Source organism: Daldinia decipiens (assembly GCF_022478715.1).
Source record: "Daldinia decipiens strain CBS 113046 unplaced genomic scaffold F4813scaffold_13, whole genome shotgun sequence".
Lineage (NCBI taxonomy): Eukaryota > Fungi > Ascomycota > Sordariomycetes > Xylariales > Hypoxylaceae > Daldinia > Daldinia decipiens.
Genome location: NW_026054556.1, coordinates 566,171 through 588,536, shown reverse-complemented (window position 1 = coordinate 588,536; position 22,366 = coordinate 566,171). Strand labels below are relative to the sequence as shown.

At 47.4% G+C, this 22,366-nt stretch overlaps 9 protein-coding genes across 9 annotated transcripts; 5 read left to right on the top strand and 4 right to left on the bottom strand.

Annotated features, from left to right (window-relative positions):
- Positions 1-755: 755 nt before the first annotated feature.
- F4813DRAFT_356949 (homoserine O-acetyltransferase) lies at positions 756-2,528 on the top strand. The gene is made up of 3 exons (XM_049243048.1): positions 756-885; positions 1,004-1,394; positions 1,443-2,528. Exons 1-3 carry the CDS (start codon positions 846-848, stop codon positions 2,473-2,475), a joined length of 1,464 nt encoding a protein of 487 aa, XP_049100450.1. The 5' UTR covers positions 756-845; the 3' UTR covers positions 2,476-2,528.
- Positions 2,529-2,547: 19 nt separating this feature from the next.
- Positions 2,548-2,971, bottom strand: F4813DRAFT_50503 (uncharacterized protein). Its single transcript, XM_049248576.1, has one exon. The coding sequence runs from the start codon at positions 2,836-2,838 to the stop codon at positions 2,620-2,622; it is 219 nt and encodes a 72-aa protein (XP_049100449.1). The 5' UTR covers positions 2,839-2,971; the 3' UTR covers positions 2,548-2,619.
- A 1,626-nt stretch (positions 2,972-4,597) lies between these two features.
- Positions 4,598-7,367, top strand: F4813DRAFT_50495 (phosphate permease). Its single transcript, XM_049248575.1, has 4 exons — positions 4,598-5,409; positions 5,551-5,611; positions 5,663-6,203; positions 6,265-7,367. The coding sequence occupies exons 1-4, from the start codon at positions 4,935-4,937 to the stop codon at positions 7,276-7,278; spliced, it is 2,091 nt and encodes a 696-aa protein (XP_049100448.1). The 5' UTR covers positions 4,598-4,934; the 3' UTR covers positions 7,279-7,367.
- Positions 7,368-8,039: 672 nt separating this feature from the next.
- On the top strand, positions 8,040-9,215 carry F4813DRAFT_395776 (uncharacterized protein; the record flags this gene model as incomplete). Its single annotated transcript, XM_049247745.1, has 2 exons — positions 8,040-8,282; positions 8,359-9,215. The coding sequence occupies 2 exons, from the start codon at positions 8,040-8,042 to the stop codon at positions 9,052-9,054; spliced, it is 939 nt and encodes a 312-aa protein (XP_049100447.1). The 3' UTR covers positions 9,055-9,215.
- A 322-nt stretch (positions 9,216-9,537) lies between these two features.
- Positions 9,538-11,049, bottom strand: F4813DRAFT_356940 (cyclin-like protein). The gene has a single exon (XM_049243047.1). The coding sequence runs from the start codon at positions 10,903-10,905 to the stop codon at positions 9,940-9,942; it is 966 nt and encodes a 321-aa protein (XP_049100446.1). The 5' UTR covers positions 10,906-11,049; the 3' UTR covers positions 9,538-9,939.
- A 2,598-nt stretch (positions 11,050-13,647) lies between these two features.
- Positions 13,648-14,873, top strand: F4813DRAFT_50432 (uncharacterized protein). The gene has a single exon (XM_049248574.1). It carries the CDS (start codon positions 13,823-13,825, stop codon positions 14,753-14,755), a length of 933 nt encoding a protein of 310 aa, XP_049100445.1. The 5' UTR covers positions 13,648-13,822; the 3' UTR covers positions 14,756-14,873.
- Positions 14,823-16,737, bottom strand: F4813DRAFT_50422 (uncharacterized protein). The gene has a single exon (XM_049248573.1). The coding sequence runs from the start codon at positions 16,478-16,480 to the stop codon at positions 14,891-14,893; it is 1,590 nt and encodes a 529-aa protein (XP_049100444.1). The 5' UTR covers positions 16,481-16,737; the 3' UTR covers positions 14,823-14,890.
- Positions 16,738-17,408: 671 nt separating this feature from the next.
- On the top strand, positions 17,409-18,671 carry F4813DRAFT_380383 (uncharacterized protein; the record flags this gene model as incomplete). The annotated part of the gene is made up of 2 exons (XM_049245558.1): positions 17,409-17,682; positions 17,740-18,671. The coding sequence occupies 2 exons, from the start codon at positions 17,409-17,411 to the stop codon at positions 18,669-18,671; spliced, it is 1,206 nt and encodes a 401-aa protein (XP_049100443.1).
- Positions 18,672-19,493: 822 nt separating this feature from the next.
- Positions 19,494-21,240, bottom strand: F4813DRAFT_50386 (GroES-like protein). Its single transcript, XM_049248572.1, has 3 exons — positions 20,852-21,240; positions 20,401-20,771; positions 19,494-20,338 (listed from the first exon to the last, which is right to left on the bottom strand). The coding sequence occupies exons 1-3, from the start codon at positions 20,960-20,962 to the stop codon at positions 19,513-19,515; spliced, it is 1,308 nt and encodes a 435-aa protein (XP_049100442.1). The 5' UTR covers positions 20,963-21,240; the 3' UTR covers positions 19,494-19,512.
- Between the last annotated feature and the right edge of the window lie 1,126 nt (positions 21,241-22,366).

Below are 22,366 nucleotides of genomic sequence, written 5' to 3'. Positions count from 1 at the left end.
AAAAAAAAACCCATGAATTGAGAATTGATGATAAGAGTTTGAAGCACTCTATGAATGCGAACAAAGAAAGCGTGACTGTTTGAGTGTTGTACAGCGTCACCCCTCCTGTAGATGGCTAGCCGGTCGTTAATGGTGAATAGTGGGCGATGATTACCTGAGAGAAGGGGATAACGTTGAGTTGGCTGTGAAGGAATGATGCCCGTTCGACAAGACGGCGGTCGCGTTGAATGAAGAAGCTACCTATCGCGTGGTGGATTTTGGACGATGCAGCCTCAGAGCTTGCAAAAGGTAAGGCTGCATGTAGGTATATTGATTGTAAAAGGAACTTGGGTTTATCTGCGTATTGTGTAGCTGCCTAAAGTATTGAGTACATCCCGAAGTACCTAACATGCATGTATGTATCTCGCTCGGACCCGCTACCAATACGGCCAGCAAAATTGCCATCTTAGGTACATACTGAGAACATACTTACATAAGCGAAAATTTATTTGATGTGGCCCTCCATATCTACCTGCGTCAAGGTACATACACCCCCGATTACCTATCTGGAGTGAGAGTCATCATTGAACACCATCTCCAGCATCTTGCGCATGTAACGGAATGACGTGCGAATCAAATCTAGTATAAATACAGATAACCATATAAGACACACGCAGTAATCTTGTTACATTTCCCAGAAACAAATTACCTAGCGAATTATATCGTAACGCCTACGAGACATTAATACGGTCTTGAATTATTATTCGTTTAACTACCTACCTACCTAGGTACCTACTTACCTCTATTCTGCACCTATTATATCTTCCTCTTGCCTCCATACATATGATACGTCTGTCATACGAAAAATGACACAGGAAGCTATTGCTGGCAAGCAGCCAAAATATGGTCAGTCAGAATTCATTTCCTATCGTGGTTTCTATTTGCGTGCTTTTGATGCAGCTGCTTCTTTACTCCCAAATCCCCAAACCTCTGTGGCATAGAGCAGTGACTGAATACTTGGAAGAAAGAACTCGGCAGCAGCCTGAGAACCCATTCGCGAGTCTGATTCCAGACCAGGAAATTGCCATTATTCCAAGCTTCACTCTCGAGTCGGGAGTTACTCTACGGAATGTGCCATTGGCATATACAACGCGAGGAAAGCTGTCTTCAAATGCAGACAATGCTATGGTCATCTGTCATGCCTTGACGGGCTCAGCTGATGTTGGCGATTGGTGGGGACCTCTTCTCGGCGGTCCTGGCCGGGCATTTGACACTTCTAGATTCTTCATCGTCTGTATGAACAGTTTAGGTAGCCCCTATGGCACCGCCAGTCCAGTAACCGTCAAGGATGGCGACCCGAACAATGAGAGATACGGCCCCGAATTTCCTCTTACCACAATAAGAGACGATGTCAAGTAGGTCGAACTCAGCCGAACTCCATATTCACTTCTGACTTGACACAGTTTGCATAAGCTTCTTCTCGACGACCTAGGCGTACGCCAAGTAGCTGCCGTCATCGGTGGATCTATGGGCGGTATGCTTGTGCTTGAGTGGGCGTACTTTGGTAAGGATTACGTTCGAAGTATTGTCCCGATCGCTACTTCAAGCCGCCATAGCGCTTGGGGAATTAGTTGGGGCGAAGCCCAACGACAGAGCATATATGCGGACCCAAAATATGATGATGGATATTATTCATTCTCCGATCCACCCACGACCGGCCTTGGAGCCGCCCGTATGTCCGCCCTTTTGACATACCGGAGTCGGAATTCCTTTGAGGCACGGTTTGGGCGCAATATCCCAGACCCGGCTAGGCGCCAAACCATCAGGGAAAGACCCCGCCCGAGCACTCCATCCGAGGCTCATTTTAATATTCACAATGATGGGCACAAGACAACTCGGTTATCAAGAAACAATAGCCACACCAGCGAGGCCGATGCGGGCATTCATAATGATACAAATGGCCAATCACTGGATCCCCAGTTCTCTGGCCCGAAGATAGAAACTTCTACTGGAGCTGATTCGTTGCCAACCACAACCTACTTCTCAGCTCAGTCATATCTTCGTTACCAAGGCGGGAAATTTGTCAAGCGCTTTGACAGTAACTGTTATATCGCGATCACACGGAAACTAGACACGCACGATGTTTCTCGATACCGCGCTAGTACCGTCGCCGAGGCACTTGCTCTCATTGAGCAGCCCACGTTAGTTTTGGGGATTGAAAGTGACGGGCTCTTCACATTTGCTGAACAACAGGAATTAGCGGAGCACATCAAGAATGCCCGGCTTGAGAAGATAGATAGCCAGGAAGGTCACGATGCCTTTCTATTGCAATTCGAGCAAGTCAACAAGTATATCCTAGAGTTCCTACACGAGATACTGCCGGACATTATGGCTAGAGAAGGCGAGCAGGTGGAGGCAGCTAGCGTCGGTCGGATAACTAAATCGAGCACTTTCGGAGAGGCAGAAGTAGAAGTAGAAGACATCACGGCGTGGTGAATAGCTTGTGCGCATAGACTACGACAAATAAATTGATATTTGAGTTATTTGAATTAAGAGAAGATTGCTTACCTTGAGTTTATATCATCCTACCACGATTAAGCCATGTTTCGAAATCCGGAGCCAATTATTAGTAGTGCCGGGTTACGTCCAGGATCGAGAGACATACATACTTCTAGAATATGGCATGTCTAGTCGTCCCGAGATATTGGTAAAGATAGCTAGCGTCAAATCAGATATCCCATCTATGACATGCGCATCCACTGAACCACCCACAGTAGCATCGGTCGAGGTAGGGTGTAGTGCCGCCAACACGAGCCAAATAAACTGGCGTACGTGCAAATTTGGGGGTTCGGTGAGCATTGGTAACTCTCATACATGATAATGTTAACGTATAGTTATCGGAAGCTATAACTTATACACATTGCTTAAGAAATAAGGTTGACTTCCAACAAACATAGATTATACCAGGAATAGTTAAACAAGATTCTTTTCGAGTATTTGTACGATCGGGGCATGATTCCGAAACCCCTATTCCAGTAGGGATAATGGAATAATACACAAAACCCTAAAACTTATAGTTATACAACATGTGTAGTGGACTTGCGCGAGTTTATACTTGATGGTTCTTAGAAGGTAGCCACCACGTGCTTATAAGGTAGGTATCCGTAAGTAATAAACACCTCAATCATGTTGCTGACTTTCTTTCTAAGGTGAATGGTGTTTTTGTTTGTCGCCTGTGAATTGAAATACCTACCTGCAATGGGGCACTGCATCGTAGCGCGTAACACATGGGAGCGTGGTGGCTTGCAGACCTGTATGGTCGAGATCGAATAGTTTAGACCACGTTCCGAAATCCTGTGTTCCGATTGGCAATATTGGCTTGCATAAGATGGCTTCTTGGACATTTACCGCCAAGCTAAATGGTTTCTCATTAGACCGCTTGCACAGCTTCATCCTAGGTCCTCTCCTCCTGCAGAGGGGCAGAGCTGATACTTTTAAGATTGAGAAGCATCTGCCACGCGTCAAGTAATATTCACACTTCGGCTTCGTCGATATTGGGATGGGGAAAAAAGAATAGAGATATGTACCTACCTTAGGTACCTAATAGGATCTGAACTAAGGGACCTCACTAAGTTGATAAGGTGCTTAAGTAATATATATTTAAACTTTAAATCGCGGGCCGGTGGGTACGTGCGTCGATTTGCCCCGCGAAATCCCACTCTCGCACCCGTAACGCGGCTCATTTGCGACTGCATCTTGTACCTACCTATGCCATTATCCTTGCCGTATCCTTGCCGTACCCTGCCAAGTCCGAGGGATCCCCTGAACCTACCACCTACTTAGGTACCTACCTACATGGAGTTTCGAGAATATGTAGGTATGTTGGGAATATGTTCATTTCAGCCTTCGTATAATCATGTGATACTGCCTCCCACGTTTTTAGAGCCAGATGAGCCAGATGAGCCAGATGAGCGGGCCTCGCCTCACCCTTGGTGCGAGCCCAGATTCTTCTCTACGATGTGGGATGAGCAGGATGAGTCCCACTTGAACCTCACCGAACTCATACATATGGCAATGAGCAGCTCTAGTTTCACACCCACATTTTGATCAAGCTGAAGCTGTTAGCTTCACGATAGTCATAAGTCTAACATTATTGACCAACACATCTCATAACCTTTCGACACCATGTTACTTTGGTCTGTCGTCCGACAAAGCGTTGCACCAAGACACAAATAGGTATGTAGGTCGTGGAACGGGAGTGTCAAGGATACTTGAGGCTAGTTTAAGAACATTCACCCCAGAGGCGTGTCTAGGGTCTAGACTCTTGCGCCTCTTACATCTTTGCCTTTGTGCATTCGTCTTCTTTCGCCGTATTACATTGGATGTCATCCTAACAAAAGATCCATCAGCCCATGTATCCAACGTTTAACCCCTAAGCTCCTTTAGGAGCCTCCCGAGAAATCCGTCCACCCACGCGATTGGGTCGATGGGACCTTGTTAGACCAAGAAAAATGTTTAATTACCGTAACGATCATCGGAGTGCGTCAGATCACATCACATCCCTCCCTACCCTGGTACGCATCGAGGCTTTGTCTTAGATCTCGAAGGGCTTACACAACTTTGTTCGTTTTACCTAGCTGCTTCACTTTTCATTATTTATCACTATTTTCTATCCCATAGCCAGCGCATATTACCTGTCCCATCCGTATCTTTTCGATAGCAAGTCGGTTTCACAGGATCGGCAGCCGTAAGACGTGCGGTCTCGGCGGGTATAGCCGCATTGTATACTCCCACGTAGACGGAAGGCTCATCTAATAAATAACACCATGAACAAATCGTAGCCCCGTCGAATCTAGCCCTCGAGCCTCCTGTTGGGTAATTATGCATTTATTTGCTTCCGCGGCCGATATCGCGAAACACTTACGATAAAGCAAAAGCTGGTCGAGCTTCCGACGATGACCACGCCGGAGCCTATGACGCCGGCCACATATGACCGGACGTATGGCGGCAATCGAGCTTTTCATAATTTCTTCAACGACTTCAGCCACATCCAAGACCCGAACCTACGGCGACGACTCGCGCTGTCAGAAATCGATAAAGTACCTTTTGGAATGTACCATGTGAGGGCTGTGTTAGTCGCTGGTATAGGATTTTTTCTTGATTCGTACGATATCTTCGCCATCAATCTCGTAACGACGATGCTCGGTGTTGTATTCTGGCACGGAGCACCGGAGAATGCGAAGAATGGGTATGGAGGGAACTTTGGACACTTACCGACCCCGGTCAGCCAGACTCTGAAGGCGTCAACGAGCGCGGGTATCATCATAGGTCAGGTCCTATTTGGTTGGTTGGCAGATAAGTTCGGAAGAAGGCGGATGTACGGAGTTGAGCTAGGCATTATCGTCTTCTCGACTCTCTCCTGTTGCTTGGGTAAGTACCTATAGAAATATCCTTAATTGGAACCCAATTCTTTATAACCCCCTACGCTACGGCCCTCATAGTTCACTTGAACTTCTAAACACGGGGAACTATTAATACGATTTGAAATTGCAAAAGTTAACGTTTATATAGTTGCGGCCTCTCAAGCTGTGAGCTTCACCGGACTAATGACTTTTTGGAGGGTTATGATGGGGTAAGATGACGAATAATATTGCGTGCGAATTTGTGCTAATACCATAGCCAGAGTCGGTATAGGGGGGGACTATCCTTTGAGCGCTGTCATCACCTCAGAGTTTGCGCCTACGCGATGGCGCGGCGCCATGATGGCCGCAGTGTTTTCTATGCAAGGGATGGGACAGTTGCTAGCCGCCGTCGTGGCTCTTATCGTTACCGCATCTTTCAAGAACGCTTTCGGAAACGCATTGACCGTCGACCAGTGCGACTACGCATGTCAGATAGCCGCTGATCGATGCTGGCGTATTATTGTGGGAGTTGGAGCTGTTCCGGCTTGCTTCGCTCTCTATTATCGCATTACGATCCCTGAAACACCTAGATATACCTTTGAGGTAGCTAAGGATGTCGAGAAAGCGGCTGCCGACATCAAGGCGTATATGTCGAGCCAGTCAGAGGGAGAGGTGGATGAAATCACACAAGCAAGGATGAAAAAGGTCGCCGCTCCAGCGCTCAACATACCTTCAGCGTCTTGGCACGACTTATACCTTTACTTCACACAATGGAAGAACGCTAAAGTCCTGCTGGGAACGACTCTGTCATGGTTTTTCCTAGTACGTATCCCTCAACAGGTACCTAACTTCTTGATCAAATTTGTTTAACCTCGAGACGCAGGACCTAGCTTTCTATGGTTTAGGATTAAATAACCAGATAATATTACAAGCAATCGGTTACGCCGATGGGGACTCGCTTTACACAATATTGTTCAACAGCGCAGTCGGCACGATCATTCTAGTCGTCGCAGGCTCTCTGCCTGGATATTGGACTGCCATACTGACGATCGATACTATTGGCCGTAAACCACTCCAGATTATTGGATTCGTTATACTTACTATCACCTTTTGCGTATTAGGATTCATGTATAATAGCCTCAGCAAGGGTGCTTTACTGGCCCTATATGTCATTGCAAACTATTTCTTCAATTTCGGTCCAAATACCACTACCTTCATCGTCCCCGGCGAGTGCTTCCCGACACGATACCGCTCCTCCGGACACGGGCTTTCGGCAGCTATGGGAAAGGTGGGTGCCATCGTCGCACAAGTCGTTTCCTTGCCGCTTCTCACAAAGGATGCCCCTAGCCATTGCTCGGGGAAATCATGCACGCCCTGGCTCGCTCGGCTGATGCAGATATTCGCGTTATTTATGCTCTGCGGGACATTTTCGTCGCTACTGATTCCCGAAACTAAGGGTTATACCCTCGAAGAGCTAGCGGGGGAGCCTCCGACATCGTACAACTCGGGCCGTAACGGCAGCATCATCGAACGGTCTAAGGGCCGATGGTGGAACCCGTTCTCGGGCGGTCAGCCGGCCGGCTTCTTCTACCCGCGCATGGCACCGAGCGGTCGGACGGGTATCATGACGACACCCGAATCGGTAGTCCAGAACGTTCAACCGAAAAAGGGGCGGAAGTTCTGGAAACGCAATAGCGGACCCAACAGCGATAACGCGGGCGACTACGCCGCTAGCTCGAGCTCAACAGCGGGTTTTGCCACGTCAGGGGAGACGATGGTGGCGAACGCAGGCGTGTTGCCCGGTTGGGGGGCTGGCTGGGGTAGGATAGATAGAGGAGGGAACACTCTCGCCATGGATAATATACGGCTGCAAGATGTGGGAAGCCTGTTAAAGTAAGGGGTATCTAGACTATAAGACTTGTATAAGGTATAAGGCAACTTCAATAATAAAAGGGAGCACAAGCGTGGCGCACGGATCGGACTGGGTTTGGTTGGATACGGGAGGCTTTTTTACTCGCTTGAGATTGATACCTTGTACGTCTTGGGAAATAGAACTACTTGTAGGCACTGTAGTATTATATCATTTTGCTATTATAAAGGTGTTTATAGTCATTTTTAGTTGGAGTGAAATAGAGGGTTCCTTTCCCAAAGCAGAATCTTAGGATCAGCTTAGATGAAGGTGCATTGCTAGGAACCTACTTACTTAATCTGTTCAAGTCGTCCATACAGTCCATACACGTTATTGAGTTAAGGAATGATGTGGTATGTATTTCATCTATACATAACTACCTTGTAACAGGAATAGGGTCTATAAACAGATACTCCTTCCCTAGATGCATGTGAAGAAGTAGCATACGGATATTTAGGAAGCAGCCCTCCCCCCAATTACACCTTCCAGGTCTACAACCCCTCCTTTACATATCTGGGAAGGTGGCCCTGTTATAATAGGAGGAGTATTTGCATGTAGCATTGTTTTATGGAGACCACATCGTCGTGTGCACATCGCCTGGTCAATCACACAACGTGAAGCTAAGAAGCGTTGCCTAGACGCTCTTTTTTTCCCATAAAAGTTTCTTCACCAGCTCGCTCCTTTAAAAAGCCTCTTGTCCCTTTCTTCCTCACTGTACCGCGTTCCCTTCATTATCTGCTGTTTCAACAATGGGTACTAACAGGACCAAAAAGCGACGTGAGGGTAGAAGGAGGAAATCTCAACAAGATCAATGGAAGAATTATGCTACCGCGCCTGATATGCTTCGGTTCAACAGCTGCACTGGTAGATTAGCTCTTCGTCAACAGCCTGGATTTCGACCTTTAGGACCGGCAATCCAACCAAAACAGGCCGGCAAAAAGCAACCTTTCGGCCACCCTAGTCCTTGCGATTCTCGGTTCGCGAAGCCCACTGTAAGTAAACTACTTGCCTTCTCCTAGCTATATCGAAGACTTACGGGACGCTGGTAACTGACGCTTAAAGCTGCAGTTGATTATACAGACCGCCACTGTTACTCCCGCCCTAAGAAGCCTGGGTGACGTCCTAATGGACTACCCTAAGAAGCGATTTGAAGGCATCAGCCAAGATATTCTTGACTTAGCCGCCAAGTCTGTGTTGCAAGTTACTGACGAAGTAACGGTGAAATGGCTACACAAATGGTGTCCTTACATGGACTTCGCGCTGATTTTCGACTGGATCCGATCTATAGACTGCGTCGAGAACAACTACAAGCACAACCTATACATGGTACCATCTGAGGCCATGGATATCAAAGGCACTGGTACGACACTGGCAAACCTATACCGGAATTGCCGAGTAGCCTACTCGAAGTACCCCGTCCTCAAGATGTCCAATGTCGTGGAGATTTTCGATAATTGCATCATTGTCTGCCGCGTACTCAAGAATGAGAAGTGCACAGATCTCCTGAAGAGGACAAAAGAGATCATCCAGTGGCTTCCTGTCGGCCTCGGATGCAAGGAACTGGAGGTGCAGAGAAAATTATCTCGCAACTTAAACAATCTCTCTCCTTCCCTGAAAGACAGAAATAAGTTGGAGGAGGAACTGCTGGACGCAGCACTCGTCGAGTTCGAAATACATCGGCAAGAATTTACCATCAAACTTCTGCAGCAAGTCAAGTTACTGCTGGACTCCTCCGACCCGTTTGGGGCCGACAACAACCTATGAGATATACTATTTCATACGTTTCTACGTCGTCATAAAAACCGTAACGGAGGTTATTGGATTATTGATTAGCTAGCTCATGCCTCACGAGTCCATCAGCCAAATACATGTGCTAAATCCACTTGAGGACATTTGGTAGAGGGATACGTATTACCACCGCTGACGCCCTCTCTTTACTGGCCACTCAACTTCCATTGCCTACCTTCCACCTAGGTCCTTTTCCAAGTGAGCCATTGCAACCATAATGCCATCCCAGGCCAGGTTTTCAGTTCTACTATTTCTTAATCTTCGGTTCAGGTTTCCGGAGTGCCACTCCACGAACCTATTTCGATTGTACGAGGAATGAGACACATAGGGACAACTTATGTCTCATTCTGTATAATTGATCTTCCTTCAACAGGACAGGGTGGATATCCGAATAGGGATTTCTTAATAATTGCGTTTTCGGAAACCATAACGTTTCATTTTGCATCGTTGCGAGAGGTGGTCTATTCATTGAGTAGGGCAATATTATGGAAATCATCAACCCGACGCTGGACGGTAGTTAGTCTAAATAGGCAGGGTTGCCTTCGTATGGGGGAGGGAGAATGGGTTGTCAATTTCTTTAGGAGAGGCCATAATCAGTTACATAGGACTTGCAACGGAAACACTCCTTGTTCTTTAATACATTCTCGTCTTCTCCTATCCCTATAGCTTCTCGGGGCGACTTAAGTTCGTACTTTCAGCCTTAAAAGGCCAACTATAAGCTTGGTTATAACTAGTATACTATTATAATTATCCAATCACTCTCGGATATAGATAGCATGAAGTTATAGTAGTCAGCCGGCGGTACCCAGCGCCCTTGTAGGTCCTGTTCAGCCCATATAGACATTGAGCTAGCTCCAGCCCTCATTCATCTAGTTGCGCCGCCTTCTCATCCATCTGCCGCATAAGTGCCGTCTCCTCATCTTCCATCTCATCCTCACCAGCCCCAGCACTCCCATTTCCAATCCTTAACCCCCTCTTCCTCATCTCTCCCTCCACATAGGCCCGCGTGACCATCCCCTTCGTCAGCACGCCATCATCCTCCAGCTGCGTCCGCACCCAGCCCTCGAGGCTGCGCATGCCTACAACCAGGAACCCGAGCTCCTCGCGGTCCACGTCGAACACCTCCCACCACGCACACGTCGGCATCTTGGCCCCGGCGTCGCGCGCCGCGGAGTATATCGCTGCGACGGCGAGCGCGTGCGGCTGGTGCGTGAGATACAGCAGCTGCGGCGACAAGAGCGCCGTGTTGAGATACGCGACGGCGCGTCCCGCGATCTCGGCCCTGGGTAGGCCGAGGAAGTCTAGCGCTTGCAGGTATGTGATGGCTAAGGGGTGTGGCAGCGCGACGTGCGTGTTGAAGGACAGGGAGTACAATATGCGGGCCTCGAGGGCCATGATACGTGACTGGAAGGAGGCGTACGGGATTCCGGGGAGGTTGGATGGTGACGGGCCTTCTTTATCCTTGCCATGGATATCTCCTCCGCCCTTGAAGAGCACGGAGTTCGGAGATAGGAGGTACGCGTACACATTGCAGACATCGCGGGGTAGGCACGGGTGTGCGCCGAGCTTGGCGACGAGGAAGAGCGCGGCGGCGGATGTGTCGCTGAACTCGTAGGATAGGGGCGATTCGACGAGCCAGTAGCGCGCGAGGACGACGTTGGCTTGCGCCGTGACGGATTGGGGGAGCCGTAGTAGAATGCCGGCGGCTTGGGTCAGTCGTTGGGTCGCGAAGAAGATGGCGTCTTGGAGGTCGGAGGGCAGCGCGCTGAAGGAGGTCCGCTGGTATAGCTGGTCGACAGTCGCGAGGGGATTGGTCATATGCGTCATTTTGGGGGGGTTGGGGGGGTTGGGGGGGGGAGGGATGCAAAGTGCGGTATCAATTGGTATCGTGGTGCATCTATGTAGGGTTGATATTTTGGTATAGGTCGCAGTCAAGTGCTTAATTCTTTATATGCGCCGCACTAATCTATGTTACAAGCTTGTTGATTTTGGAGACGTCATGTTATGCGAGGCTGCGAAAATTTGACTTTTGAGGCTGAGACAGCCGTGAGCTGATAAGGTTTACAGGGGTATCCTGGGTATCTTGGTCCTATCTTGGTCCCATCTTAAATCCTCTACATAAATTAGTAAGTGGGCTCCATGGGAGCAAGTCCGGGGCCCCGGACGGAGATGACTAATAGGGTCCGTCCAGCTAACGCCACAGCCAAGCCCCAGATTCCGTTACTCAGTTCCAATATCTCTCAGCTTCAACCAACAATCTAAAAAACCGTCGCTGACTCTATTAACCTAAACTTCTTCCTTTCCTGTCTTCCGTTTTTCATGCACGTTTAATATTCCAATTCCAATTCATGTTGCAGGAAGCTAAGTAACGTCATGCAATCACTCGCATCCGCGAGCCGTCCTTTATCCTAGCAATCTTGCCACCTGGTACCCTGGCCCGCTCTTACAGCAGTCTACCCTACCCTCTCTATCTTTTCAGAAGATAGGCTCATCAGCATGTTCCTTGGTCGTTGCAGAAGTCACTGTACAAGACCCGTTATGCAAGGCTAGCTATTGACGGAATCTCATCCTGGCGAGCCTTGGCATATTCGCCAATCTGTGGATACACTTTATGATAGTTCGCCTGGGGATCAAAGGTGTGCCAATGAGACGAAATGGTTCTCTTTCTTACACCCGAACTCGCCGCCGGGGAGGCGCACATTATATGCAGAATAGAATCACGGCCTTATTTAGGATATTGGACCCAGTTTCGGAACCAGGCTGAGCGTATCAGGCATATCGGCCCTTGTCAGATTCGCAACCGGGACAAGAACACTCATGGAACAAATAAATAATTCCAAAACAGGATAACAACTACCATTCACCCTACAAGGCATGTCATATTCTATCCTCTACGTGGGGGTCATGATCCTTGTTGAAGCACTCACATGTATAACGATAGAGAGATCACCAGCTCTCCGGACCAGCGAGTACTTTCCCGGACTACCGGCTTCGCTGCCGAAAGAGGTATAATAACTATTTTAGTGTATAGTGTCGGGCGAGTTGTAGCCGCCGAGGCACTATCATGGGCGCCGGTTACGGTTCAAGTTCTTGGACACGTCACTCAGTAAAGACAACTTATATTCGGGTCTTATATAGGACGCCAAGCCAGCTATCCATCTAGATATGGTCTGTTGGTGCAAGATCCGATGCCGAAGTCGGGATCCTGATACTTTACAGTTAACCGATGAGACTGAATTTGCCGGCAAGGTGCTACCCTCGCTTTGCCCTGTTTAGCCCCGGCCGCGTCATACTTCTAGATCTATTAGACCCTTTCTACGTAACCTACACACTCCTATAACTACGCTCGTAGCTAAATAATTTGATATTTCGCCTTCTTGGCGTTCCCTTAGACCGGGCCGTGTCACGGATTCTCCGCGCCGTCGTACCGTATTACCTAGATCTGTAGTTCCCATTCGTGTATCGAGATTACTCTGTATATAATCGAGCCGCTTACTGATGAATCAATAGTCTGTTCGCTTAAAAGTACGAGCTACCCTATCACGTTTATTTATTTATTTCATATAGTTTTAGCCCGGTGCCCTTGCAAGAACTTCCAAGATCGTCCGCCGGTATTTCTAAAATACATAGCTTCTGTTCTGCCGACTTCATAAGTCATTAGGGTGACGTATGGTATATAATATGACTTCCTATAAAAAGAAATTTTCATTCTCCAACCTCTTGGTAGCTACCACGCTTTGCGGATCTTGCGTATAGGGTCATACGGCATTTTCCGTGGTGCATCTATCAACTACATTACCGCGAACTTAGACGATATCTAATTTAATATGGAACTTGATACCATACTGTAGCCAAACCTGTTCCTCAAACGTACAATATGGCTCTGAGACGAATTAGTCTAGTAGACGGGAGATTTAAGCCTAGCTCACCTGATGAATATACCGTCTATTATCATGCGGCTGTTCGTATAGGCAAATTCGGCGCTTCTATACCGCCCTTTCATATAGCGTATAATGTAATCGAAATTCCATAGGTCCCTATGTTAACATTAAAAACTGACTCTAGCGATAATAATGGGCGGTATCTTCAAGCTGCGAGCGAAATCCAGTAACGTCACTGGATAAAATGCAACAATTTGGTCTAAGGGTGCTCTCTAGTCAGATACTTAGATACACTCGGGTTAATTTCACTACTGTATACAATGCAAACCCTCCTTTTGTGAAGCATTTGGCGTCTTGCGAAAGCGAAAGCTGTTAGAAAAGGGGTATCCCATTGTCTTAAGAGGAGCGTATCGCACAACTATAAAGCAGCTATAATTAGACTACATAGAGGCGTGTATAACCCAAGACTTTCCATAAGGACTGTACTCAATACTCTTTTGTGCGGCTCTTAGACAACAGGGGTCAAATTCTTTGTATAAGCAGTCTTGAAAGCTACTATTCATAATCCCCTTGTTGGTATAGAGAAAGACGTTAGATTAAACAATAGTATAGAGACAAGAACCGAAGAGAACCCCTTTCTTTATCTCTTAGAGAGGCTCTAGTCTAAACAATGTCTTCTTACTACTAGATGCCTCCTATTTAACGTCTTGGGACGACTATCTAGAGGCTTCCATAAACCAACCAAGGAAACAACAATACTTACATACAAGCATATCAAAGCAGAAGTAGAGACTAGACTCGATATCAGAAAAAAAGGTAATTTATCGCATTCTATTCTTTAAAGTCAAAAAAGAAAATACATCATGTGCAACGCCACGCAAACTGAGATGTCCTGCGGACACGTCCTAACACACTATAATCAATACTGCGATGAGGGATGCCGGAAACCGTGTCCGCAACCTGAGCTCAGCGTACCGCGCGCTTACCTCGAGGACTGCTGCGCCGAGTGCGACCCCATCTACAGGTCGAACCTGGTCCGCCGCGAGCATCGGGACCGGCACTTGGAGCTCATGAACCAGGTGTACGCGCATAAGCGCGCGGGGCACCTGGAGGAGGTGAGGCGGTTATTGGAACGTATGGATGTGGTGCAGCGCGCGGCAAACGTGGCGATGGGTGAGATGCGGTATTTGTGCTCGTCTTCTGCCGATGTCGAGTTCCCCGGTGGTGGACCCGATGCCATAATGCCTAGGGGCACGAGTAGGTGGGTTGATGGCAAGTGTGTCTGGGAAGAGGACGTACCGTATTCCGTGCCGGGAAGTCAGCGGAATAGAAGAGTTGCCCCAAAGCAGACGCAGGCGGAGCAACAAGAGCTGCCGCGGATCTCGGGACCGCCGCGGTTGCATTCGACGAAGAAGGAGTACGTTGACCCCTTTAAAGCGGAATCAGACTTTCAGCTGCAGAAGGAACAGCAACCTAAGGTGAGCCGACCGCCACGTCTACGGACTAACAAGAAATATACCGGCCCCCGCGGGGATAACGTAGTAGTCTTCGACGGAGAGGAAGATGAGCGCCAAGCCCCGTCAGTGCAACCCCGTCTCCGGCGATCGAAGACGTATATCAATAAGCTTGATTCTGCTAGTTCTGCTAGTCAAGGATCCGAAGAGTCCTTGGATAGCGATAGAACGGTACGTCCTGTTGTACGTAGCTCGCATACTAAATATGCTGCATCGAAAATTGGCGATGAGGAAGAAGAAGACATTTGGCTACAATTAGCCGAGAAATGCGTGGTAGAATGAGATGGCCTTCGTAGATTAATAAGATACTGTGCGCATAGCATCGGATAGATAGAATACATACTGACAATCTCACTCCTTGCAACCCTACATTTTTGTTTAAAACTCAAACGTGACATACCCTATTCTTCTAGTTTCTCAAGATTCTCTTAAGTTGAAACCATCCGGAAGATTTACCTGGCCCAGCCGATTTGCGATATCTAGAGGTTTCACGACTACTTGATCTGCAGAGCCGGCATCATTCTGGTTACTAGCCTCTTGAATCGCTTTCTTAACTTTCGTATACTCTTTAACACGTGTGGTAGCAAGTTTCCCTGCTCTTCGTCTATCGGTCGGGCACCGTAGAAGTGGGACCTGAATAATGGCCGCGAAGACGTCAAAAACCTTTTCCACGGGCACGTTATGTCTTTTTGCGACATCTTCAAATGGAAATTTCTCCTGGCACGTCTCTGCAACGTCTACAATTAAGTTTGGCGAGGGCTTGCGATAGGTAGGCTGGATAAGAGACGCTGGCGGTTTGACTGGGTTCAAGGCCGTGGGGGGCTGGGCTTCACCGGTTGCTGAAGTTGACGAAGGTTGAATTTGGTCGTTGATATTTGTACGGCTTGGCCTAGAATTCTTGTCGTGAACTTGATCTTTCATCTGCGCTGGGCTAGTCATACGAGTTGGGACGGTTGTGAAATTATTGTTATTGATAGGCATCATGATTGGTGCAAGGCCTGGACTCAGGGAATGCATGCTGTTTGGACCCATAGCTATCATTTGAGGATGTAGATGTTGACTAAACGGCTGATGGCAGGCGATTTGTGGAATCATGTGATGTGGTATATTATGAGGGAACATCGAAAACCCTTGGAATTTCGCAAGATCTGCTTGTTGCCGCATTCTGGCACAAATTTGGCATGGCCGCTTTGTTGTATCTGATCGGGTAGTAATATGAGTGGCATTATTCGACGGGGGACCAACTCGTGCAGATTTAGGGGTTGCTGATATTTCAGCGTTTGGTACTGGGGGCGGAGGCATCGCTAAACTCTTCGGGTCTACATTTTTAGGTGACCTATTTAACATAGGAGACGACGTGTGTGTATGGACAACTGGCTCCTTGAGAACGTGTAGTTGGTCGATTGTCGAGGTAGGATCCAGTGGATTTGTAAAATATGCTTCTGGCTGGGCCGCATTTTTGCCCATTGACATACATGCCATAGGTGCGACGTCAAATCTGGAGCCTCTAGGGCTGTTCCCATTGGCGTTGGCACTCACCATTGCTGGCGCAACTGTTTGCGGTAACTGCTTGGGGGAGAGCTCTGGTGAGCTTGGAGGTCTCGGCCCGCGAGAAGGTTGGTTGAGGACGAATCTTTCCAGTACAGGGAGAGACACACCTCTTAGCATAGAGGCGAGTTCCATAGTATTGAAATCTGAAGGGAGCCCAACCATGCCTGTGCTAATCCGTCTATCAGAGTCTTTAAGCTCAGCAGGGTGGATAGAAACGGGCGGCATAGGTGTGATAGGTATTGCCGATATATTCTGTTGCTGTACCATAGGCTTTGGGGCTTGCTCGCTTATCTTTCGCCTCTTAACAGGCTTGGATGATATAAATTGAACATCATCGTCCGATCTTTTCGCAGGTATAGCTGACCTCGGAGCAGAAGGAAATGAATAGCATTCGCTAAGGGGTCCCGGCATATCTGAATACCGCGTGCTTTCTTGAGCTTGGTGCTGAACACTCATAGATATTGCTAGGAGTGAGATGTACTGATAGATTTGGGACTTAGTCGATGAAGCTGCAGATATTAGTTGCTCGCAATAGTTCGAAGCACCCGAATCACCAAGAAGAGAGTAACGATGCCAGTCATCCAAGTATTTGTACAGAACAGATTCGACTAGGATTAAAATAGGTAGGGTTTGCTAAGACAAAAAGGCTGTCAAAGTCAAAGGCGAAAGGGACGTTGGACCTCACAGAACACCATTTTGTCTCTTTCAAAAAGCACATGGTAGAAGAGCAATGGGAAGAGGCAGATTGAATCTCTATCCAGTCAACGATAGTCAAGGAGAGATCGTATAAGGGATTATATTGTGCACTTGCACGATATTTCACGTAACTTGTCTTGAAAAGAATACCATAACAAATGAGAGTATGATCAAAAGAGCTGTATAGAACTAGTTGGAGACTATACTTCCCAAGCAATGAATCTGTTCTCCATTATACAGGCGGTGACAAAAATAATAAAAGGTACATGTATCCATGAGTGAGTCTTATTCACCTGACCAAGTAGATATCCTCACAGGTAACATAGAATACCCCAGGAAGTTGAAGAAGTTGTTATTCAAGAGAACATTTGGAGGGACCTAATTGTAAAGCTTGAACCCCTCTAATACGCCCAGACAGGGTAGGTACATGTATCCTGTCACTAGTACGTACCTGTCTTGGATAAGGACCTCCAGGTACTGTGGATCTCAGTTCAAGTGACGCAAAGCCACAACGCACCGCCAACGCGGGGCATCTACTAGAGGCAGGTACCTCTGCTTAAAGGTACAGCTGCAGCCTTGCAACAACTTGTAATTTACAATAAAACAATTTACCAAACTACTTCATAAACTTCACAACTTCCTTCCTATTATCTTTCCCATTTGGCACAGTTAAGCACCAATCAACAAGATGGATGTGGCAGATCCAAATCCTCTGCTTTCATCACAGAAGTCTTCAGACTCTGGACTCCAGGCCGTTCTTCATCCTCTCGTCCTTCTCACAATCTCAGATTATATCACACGACATACCCTGAGAGCCCAGCAGGGGCCTGTGGTTGGCGCTCTAATAGGACAACAGAATGGAAGGGAAGTTACTATCGAGCATGCCTTCGAGTGTGCCACTATTGCTAAGGATGGCAATATTCTTCTTGATGCCAACTGGTTTGCACAGCGATTAGAGCAGAGTATGCTACCCTATCTATTTACTGTAAGGTTGTAGTTACTAACCGTGAATTATATAGTGAAAACAATACATAAATCTCCCCAACTCGACCTTGTCGGCTGGTATACCGTCTTGCCCAAGAGTGGCCCGACTCTATCCATACTCCCTATTCACAACTGGATCCTATCAGAGCATAATGAGTCGTCTCTTCTACTCGGATTCCACCCCGAAGAGGCAGTCCAACAGGCAGCAGGAAGCAAGCTCCCCCTAACCATTTACGAATCCAACTATGAGGTTGATGAACCGAAAGCAGATCAAGGCGAGGACAAAGAGATGCGAGACGGAGACCCCCCTCTCAAGTTGAAATTTAGGGAGCTACCCTATTCGGTAGAGACGGGTGAGGCGGAGATGATAAGCATGGACTTCGTAGCTCGTGGTGTTGGAAATGCCACGGTGGTCGAGCCCAGGCAGCAGAAGAAACCAGAGTCAGACCCGAAGGGCAAACAGCCTGCGAAAGCGACGGAAGCTCAAGATAAGGACGAGAAATCAGAAGAGCACATACTGACAAGCGAGGACGAGGAACTAATTGCGGCACTCACGGCCAAGGCAAATGCTATCAAGATGTTGCAATCTCGCGTCAACCTTCTTACAACATATCTCGAACGACTACCCCCGTCCTACCTATCTCCGAACAACGCGACGGACCTCTCCGAGGGTCAACAGACGACTCCTTCACATACAATCCTCCGATCTATCCAGGCCCTCGTCAACAGACTACCGCTACTAGTACCATCCAACACGAATGCTTACGAAGAGGAGATGATCAGCGAGGCCAACGATGTACACCTGATGGAGCTCCTAAACGAGGTGCTCCAGAGTATCACAGAAGCCCGCGATGTCGGCAAGAAGCACAGTGTTGTCGAGAGCACGAAAGCCCACTACAAACGAATGCTAGAAAATTCGGCACCCCTAAGCTTTGGTCATTCTAATCCGGGAGACCTTGCGATTTGATAAGCAACATTACGTAGTTGTTAGGGGATAGGCGGCCATTCAGGGCGAGGTGCACTTTGCAATATGGTTCTTTGCATCCGCAAGGCGTTTTAGAGGTTAGGTTAAGCAAGTTGTGTGCTGGGCAACGACTCAAAATCGAGCTACGACGGGATTATGATATCAATAGGTCTTTGAGTTAACAGTAAGGCTTATTGAGGTTCACGATGAACTGAAAAGAGTACGAGGCAAATGATTAATGGATTAGTTTATGAAATCGTCGGGCCCATTAAAACTATGTGACAATTATTGATCCGCTTCTGCTAGTCATCATGGTATTACCACCTTGTCGGGGAGACTTGAAAAATGAAAATGAAGAGAAGTTGAGATTAACTAGCCGAGTTGCAAAGTCGGCATCCCTGGGATATAAACGACAGAATATCTGCACCCAATGCGAATGCTGCGAATAATCTCCAGTTCGCAACACACCAGCCCAGCCTCAATGGCACCAGTCTACCCATCCCATGCCTTGTCGTGATGGAGCAAAGTGATAAAATGACAATAAAAAGATAGACATGTAAGAAAATATCTCGGCGCAGCCGGTGAACTGATGTCGGATGTGCTTCTCAGTTCGAAAATTATTGCAGTACTTTTCATTACCAGGCCATCAAGCCGTTCATAAAAGTTTTTGCTTCCCGAATCACCAGTGCAATGTCGCCCAAGCTTCTAAATGCTTTTTTTCTTTTGCTTCGTCGATATTCTATGTTGTTGTTGTTGTTGTTGTTGTTGTTGTTGCTGGAGTTCGTTTTTCGAAAGAAAAGAGATAGGGGAAGGATATCCATGATGGTCAAGTAGACGAGGAAAATTAAGCCTCGATGACGACTTTCAACACGAGATTGCCATCATCATCCATGGTCCTGCTAGCAAGTTCGAAAGCATGTTTTGCAGCACCGAGACCTTTGAATCGATGGGTTACCATGTCGTCGAGACTTGGTAAGGTGAAGCCAGCTCTACCCTGCCCCTGAGTAGAGAGTAGTCTTATGCCGGTTCCGTATGTATTCGCATATCGGAATATTCCCAGGATATCTACTTCTCTTAGATGTGCAGCAGACATTGGAATTGTCTGAATTGGTGTGCCCATACCCACCATGATGACTTTACCACCAGGACGAGTAGCGTAGAGGCTAGTATGCATACAAGCTTCCTTTCCAGTACACTCAAACGTTACGTCAACGCCTTCGTCTTCATCATCGTTTTGTAGACTTGGAGGCGCCCTCGTTAAGGATAGTATATCAGCTGCGAGACCTTTCGCGGTTTCGAGACGGTCGTGAATTGAGTTGGAAAATAAACTTGCTGGTGTCATTGCTCCAGGATCCAGGGGGGTGGAGCTTCCTGAATCTGTGAATACGGAGCTACCAGATGAAGTATTTGACTGATTAGGAACAACGAAGCCATGGGTAGCGAAGCCCTTTTTAAGTGCATAGTTAACGCGGCCGGCGTCCACATCAGTGATGGTGACTGAAGTGCAACCAGATTGACGTGCCATCGCAGCAGTCAAAAGTCCAACTGTCCCAGCACCAATGACCAGAGCTGTAGAGCCCGGCGTGGGAGTAGCGCGATTTACAGCATGGATAGCAACGGAAAGGGGTTCAAGCAAGGCAGCGGCTTCGAAGGAAACTTGATCTGGTAGTCTAACAAAATAGTTAGTAACAGCATATAGGTACGAGATTGGCAAATAGGGGTTCGCCCGTACTTATGACACCAGATTGCCGGATGATTTATCCTCTCCTGAAGAGTCCCTTGGTAGTGAGGGACACTTTTGGCGCTACTCCTAAACCGCATTTTCTTGCACAGATTATACCTGCCTTTTCGGCAGATACCACACTGGCCACAAGGAACGCCAACTTCTAGAGCAACACGGTCACCAACCCTGAATCCATCGACCTGGGGACCAACAGCCACGACCGTACCGGACGATTCATGACCAAGGGACAGAGGAGCGCAAGCACATAGGTCACCATTGGCGAACTTTTTATAATATGAGACATCTGAGCCACATATACCAGTGGATTTGATAGCAATTTGTAGTTCACCAAAGCCAGGCGCCTCGATGTTTCTGACTTCCTATCGAATCAGGTTAATTACCTTACTAAATTACATAGATGTAGCATAGAAGACGGTGATGGATATTAGGAACAACTTACTAATCGCAAATCTCGAGGCCCATGCAAGACAGAGGCAGCAACCTTATTTGAGTGCTTTGAATAAACGGGTAGCTGCATTGGCGCTACATCAGCCATTGCGGAGGGCGCCATTGTTAAGTAACTACTAGTAGCGTGGGATGAAGTGGGATATGTGCCTGAGTTAGAACTAATTAAGAGCCTCTTAGATGTTTTAGACCATGAAGCATGGGATTAAAGCGTGGAGGAGTAGCAAATTTGGGGGTAAGTGAACAGGGGAGCTTGAGCTCTAGAGGGTAGATAGTCCAGGTAGTTCGTGGGATGATATGGAAAATTGAAGAAGTCGAACCAAGCCAAGCCGGCGTGTTTTGATTCTCTTGATAAAGAAAATCCGGATATAAGGGGTAAGAATTCGTGATCAAGATGTCAGCGAGTCTGACTTCAACAACTCGCGAGGACCCCCACTCCCTTATGTATTGAGGTATGAGGAAACACTATAATAGGTTACTTGTGTACATCTATGTTAATTATCCTTAGGATAGATCCTGGTGTCAGAGCAGAAGCCAGGGTCGTGTAAGGCATTGTGTGAATTTTTCCAGACCCAGTCAAACGTCAACAAGTTATCTCAAAAAGCATAGAGCGGATTTCACAATCTCGGGAAATCATATGCAAGAAGCTAGCAATGATGCGACTATATCAAGTTCGGTAACGAGATCCCTGATGGCGCCTCGCGTATGGGTGTAGTGTAGTCGTAGGCATGTATTCTTGCATATCCCGTACCTATACATTCAATACCAACTATACTTGCAGACAAGGCTGGCAAGTTAGGACGTGGCATCACGTATGTATGAAATCGCAATTTGCGGCACATGGTTGCACTTCACACCATGCCAACCATCGACCTCCTCCTGCTTCTCGACGTACATGTATGTAGAGAAGTAGCTGAGATGGCCCATTGAGACGGTAGTATAGCTATAGTTCCGTGAAAAACTGGATATACTGTAATCTGTCCTTCTTAGATGGGTGTGCAGTATACCTAGGTAAGTATCGACGCCATCTAACCTAGCGTCTACTCTAGGAAGTGAAAAGCAGCTCTTGATTCGGCGAATTCGGAAGTGTCTCCTAACCGCGGCATCGAGTCGGGATTGAATCAGTATTGGCTTCGGATCAGGGACTGAATATTCCTTAGATAGGACTCGAAGAGGGCTAGCGGGATCGATAACTCCACTAACACTGCGCCAGGAGAGGTTAGACTGGGTTTAGAGAGACTGACTAGAAAAGACGGGAGGTATTTCGCCGTCATCCTGATATTAAAAATTCATGAGATAATAATTAGATTAATAGATTTGGGGAAGACCCTGAAACCCTGGGATATCGAGCTAACTAGTCCGATATAAACAAGGAAACAAGGATATATGATTTCCAAACATACGGGACTGTCCTTCGGTCCATGCAATTGACCAGAATAGGTGTCTTACAGCATGTCAGAGTAAGAGTGGTGAGGGCAAGAGAAGATGTAGGGAATAAAAATGGAATTCA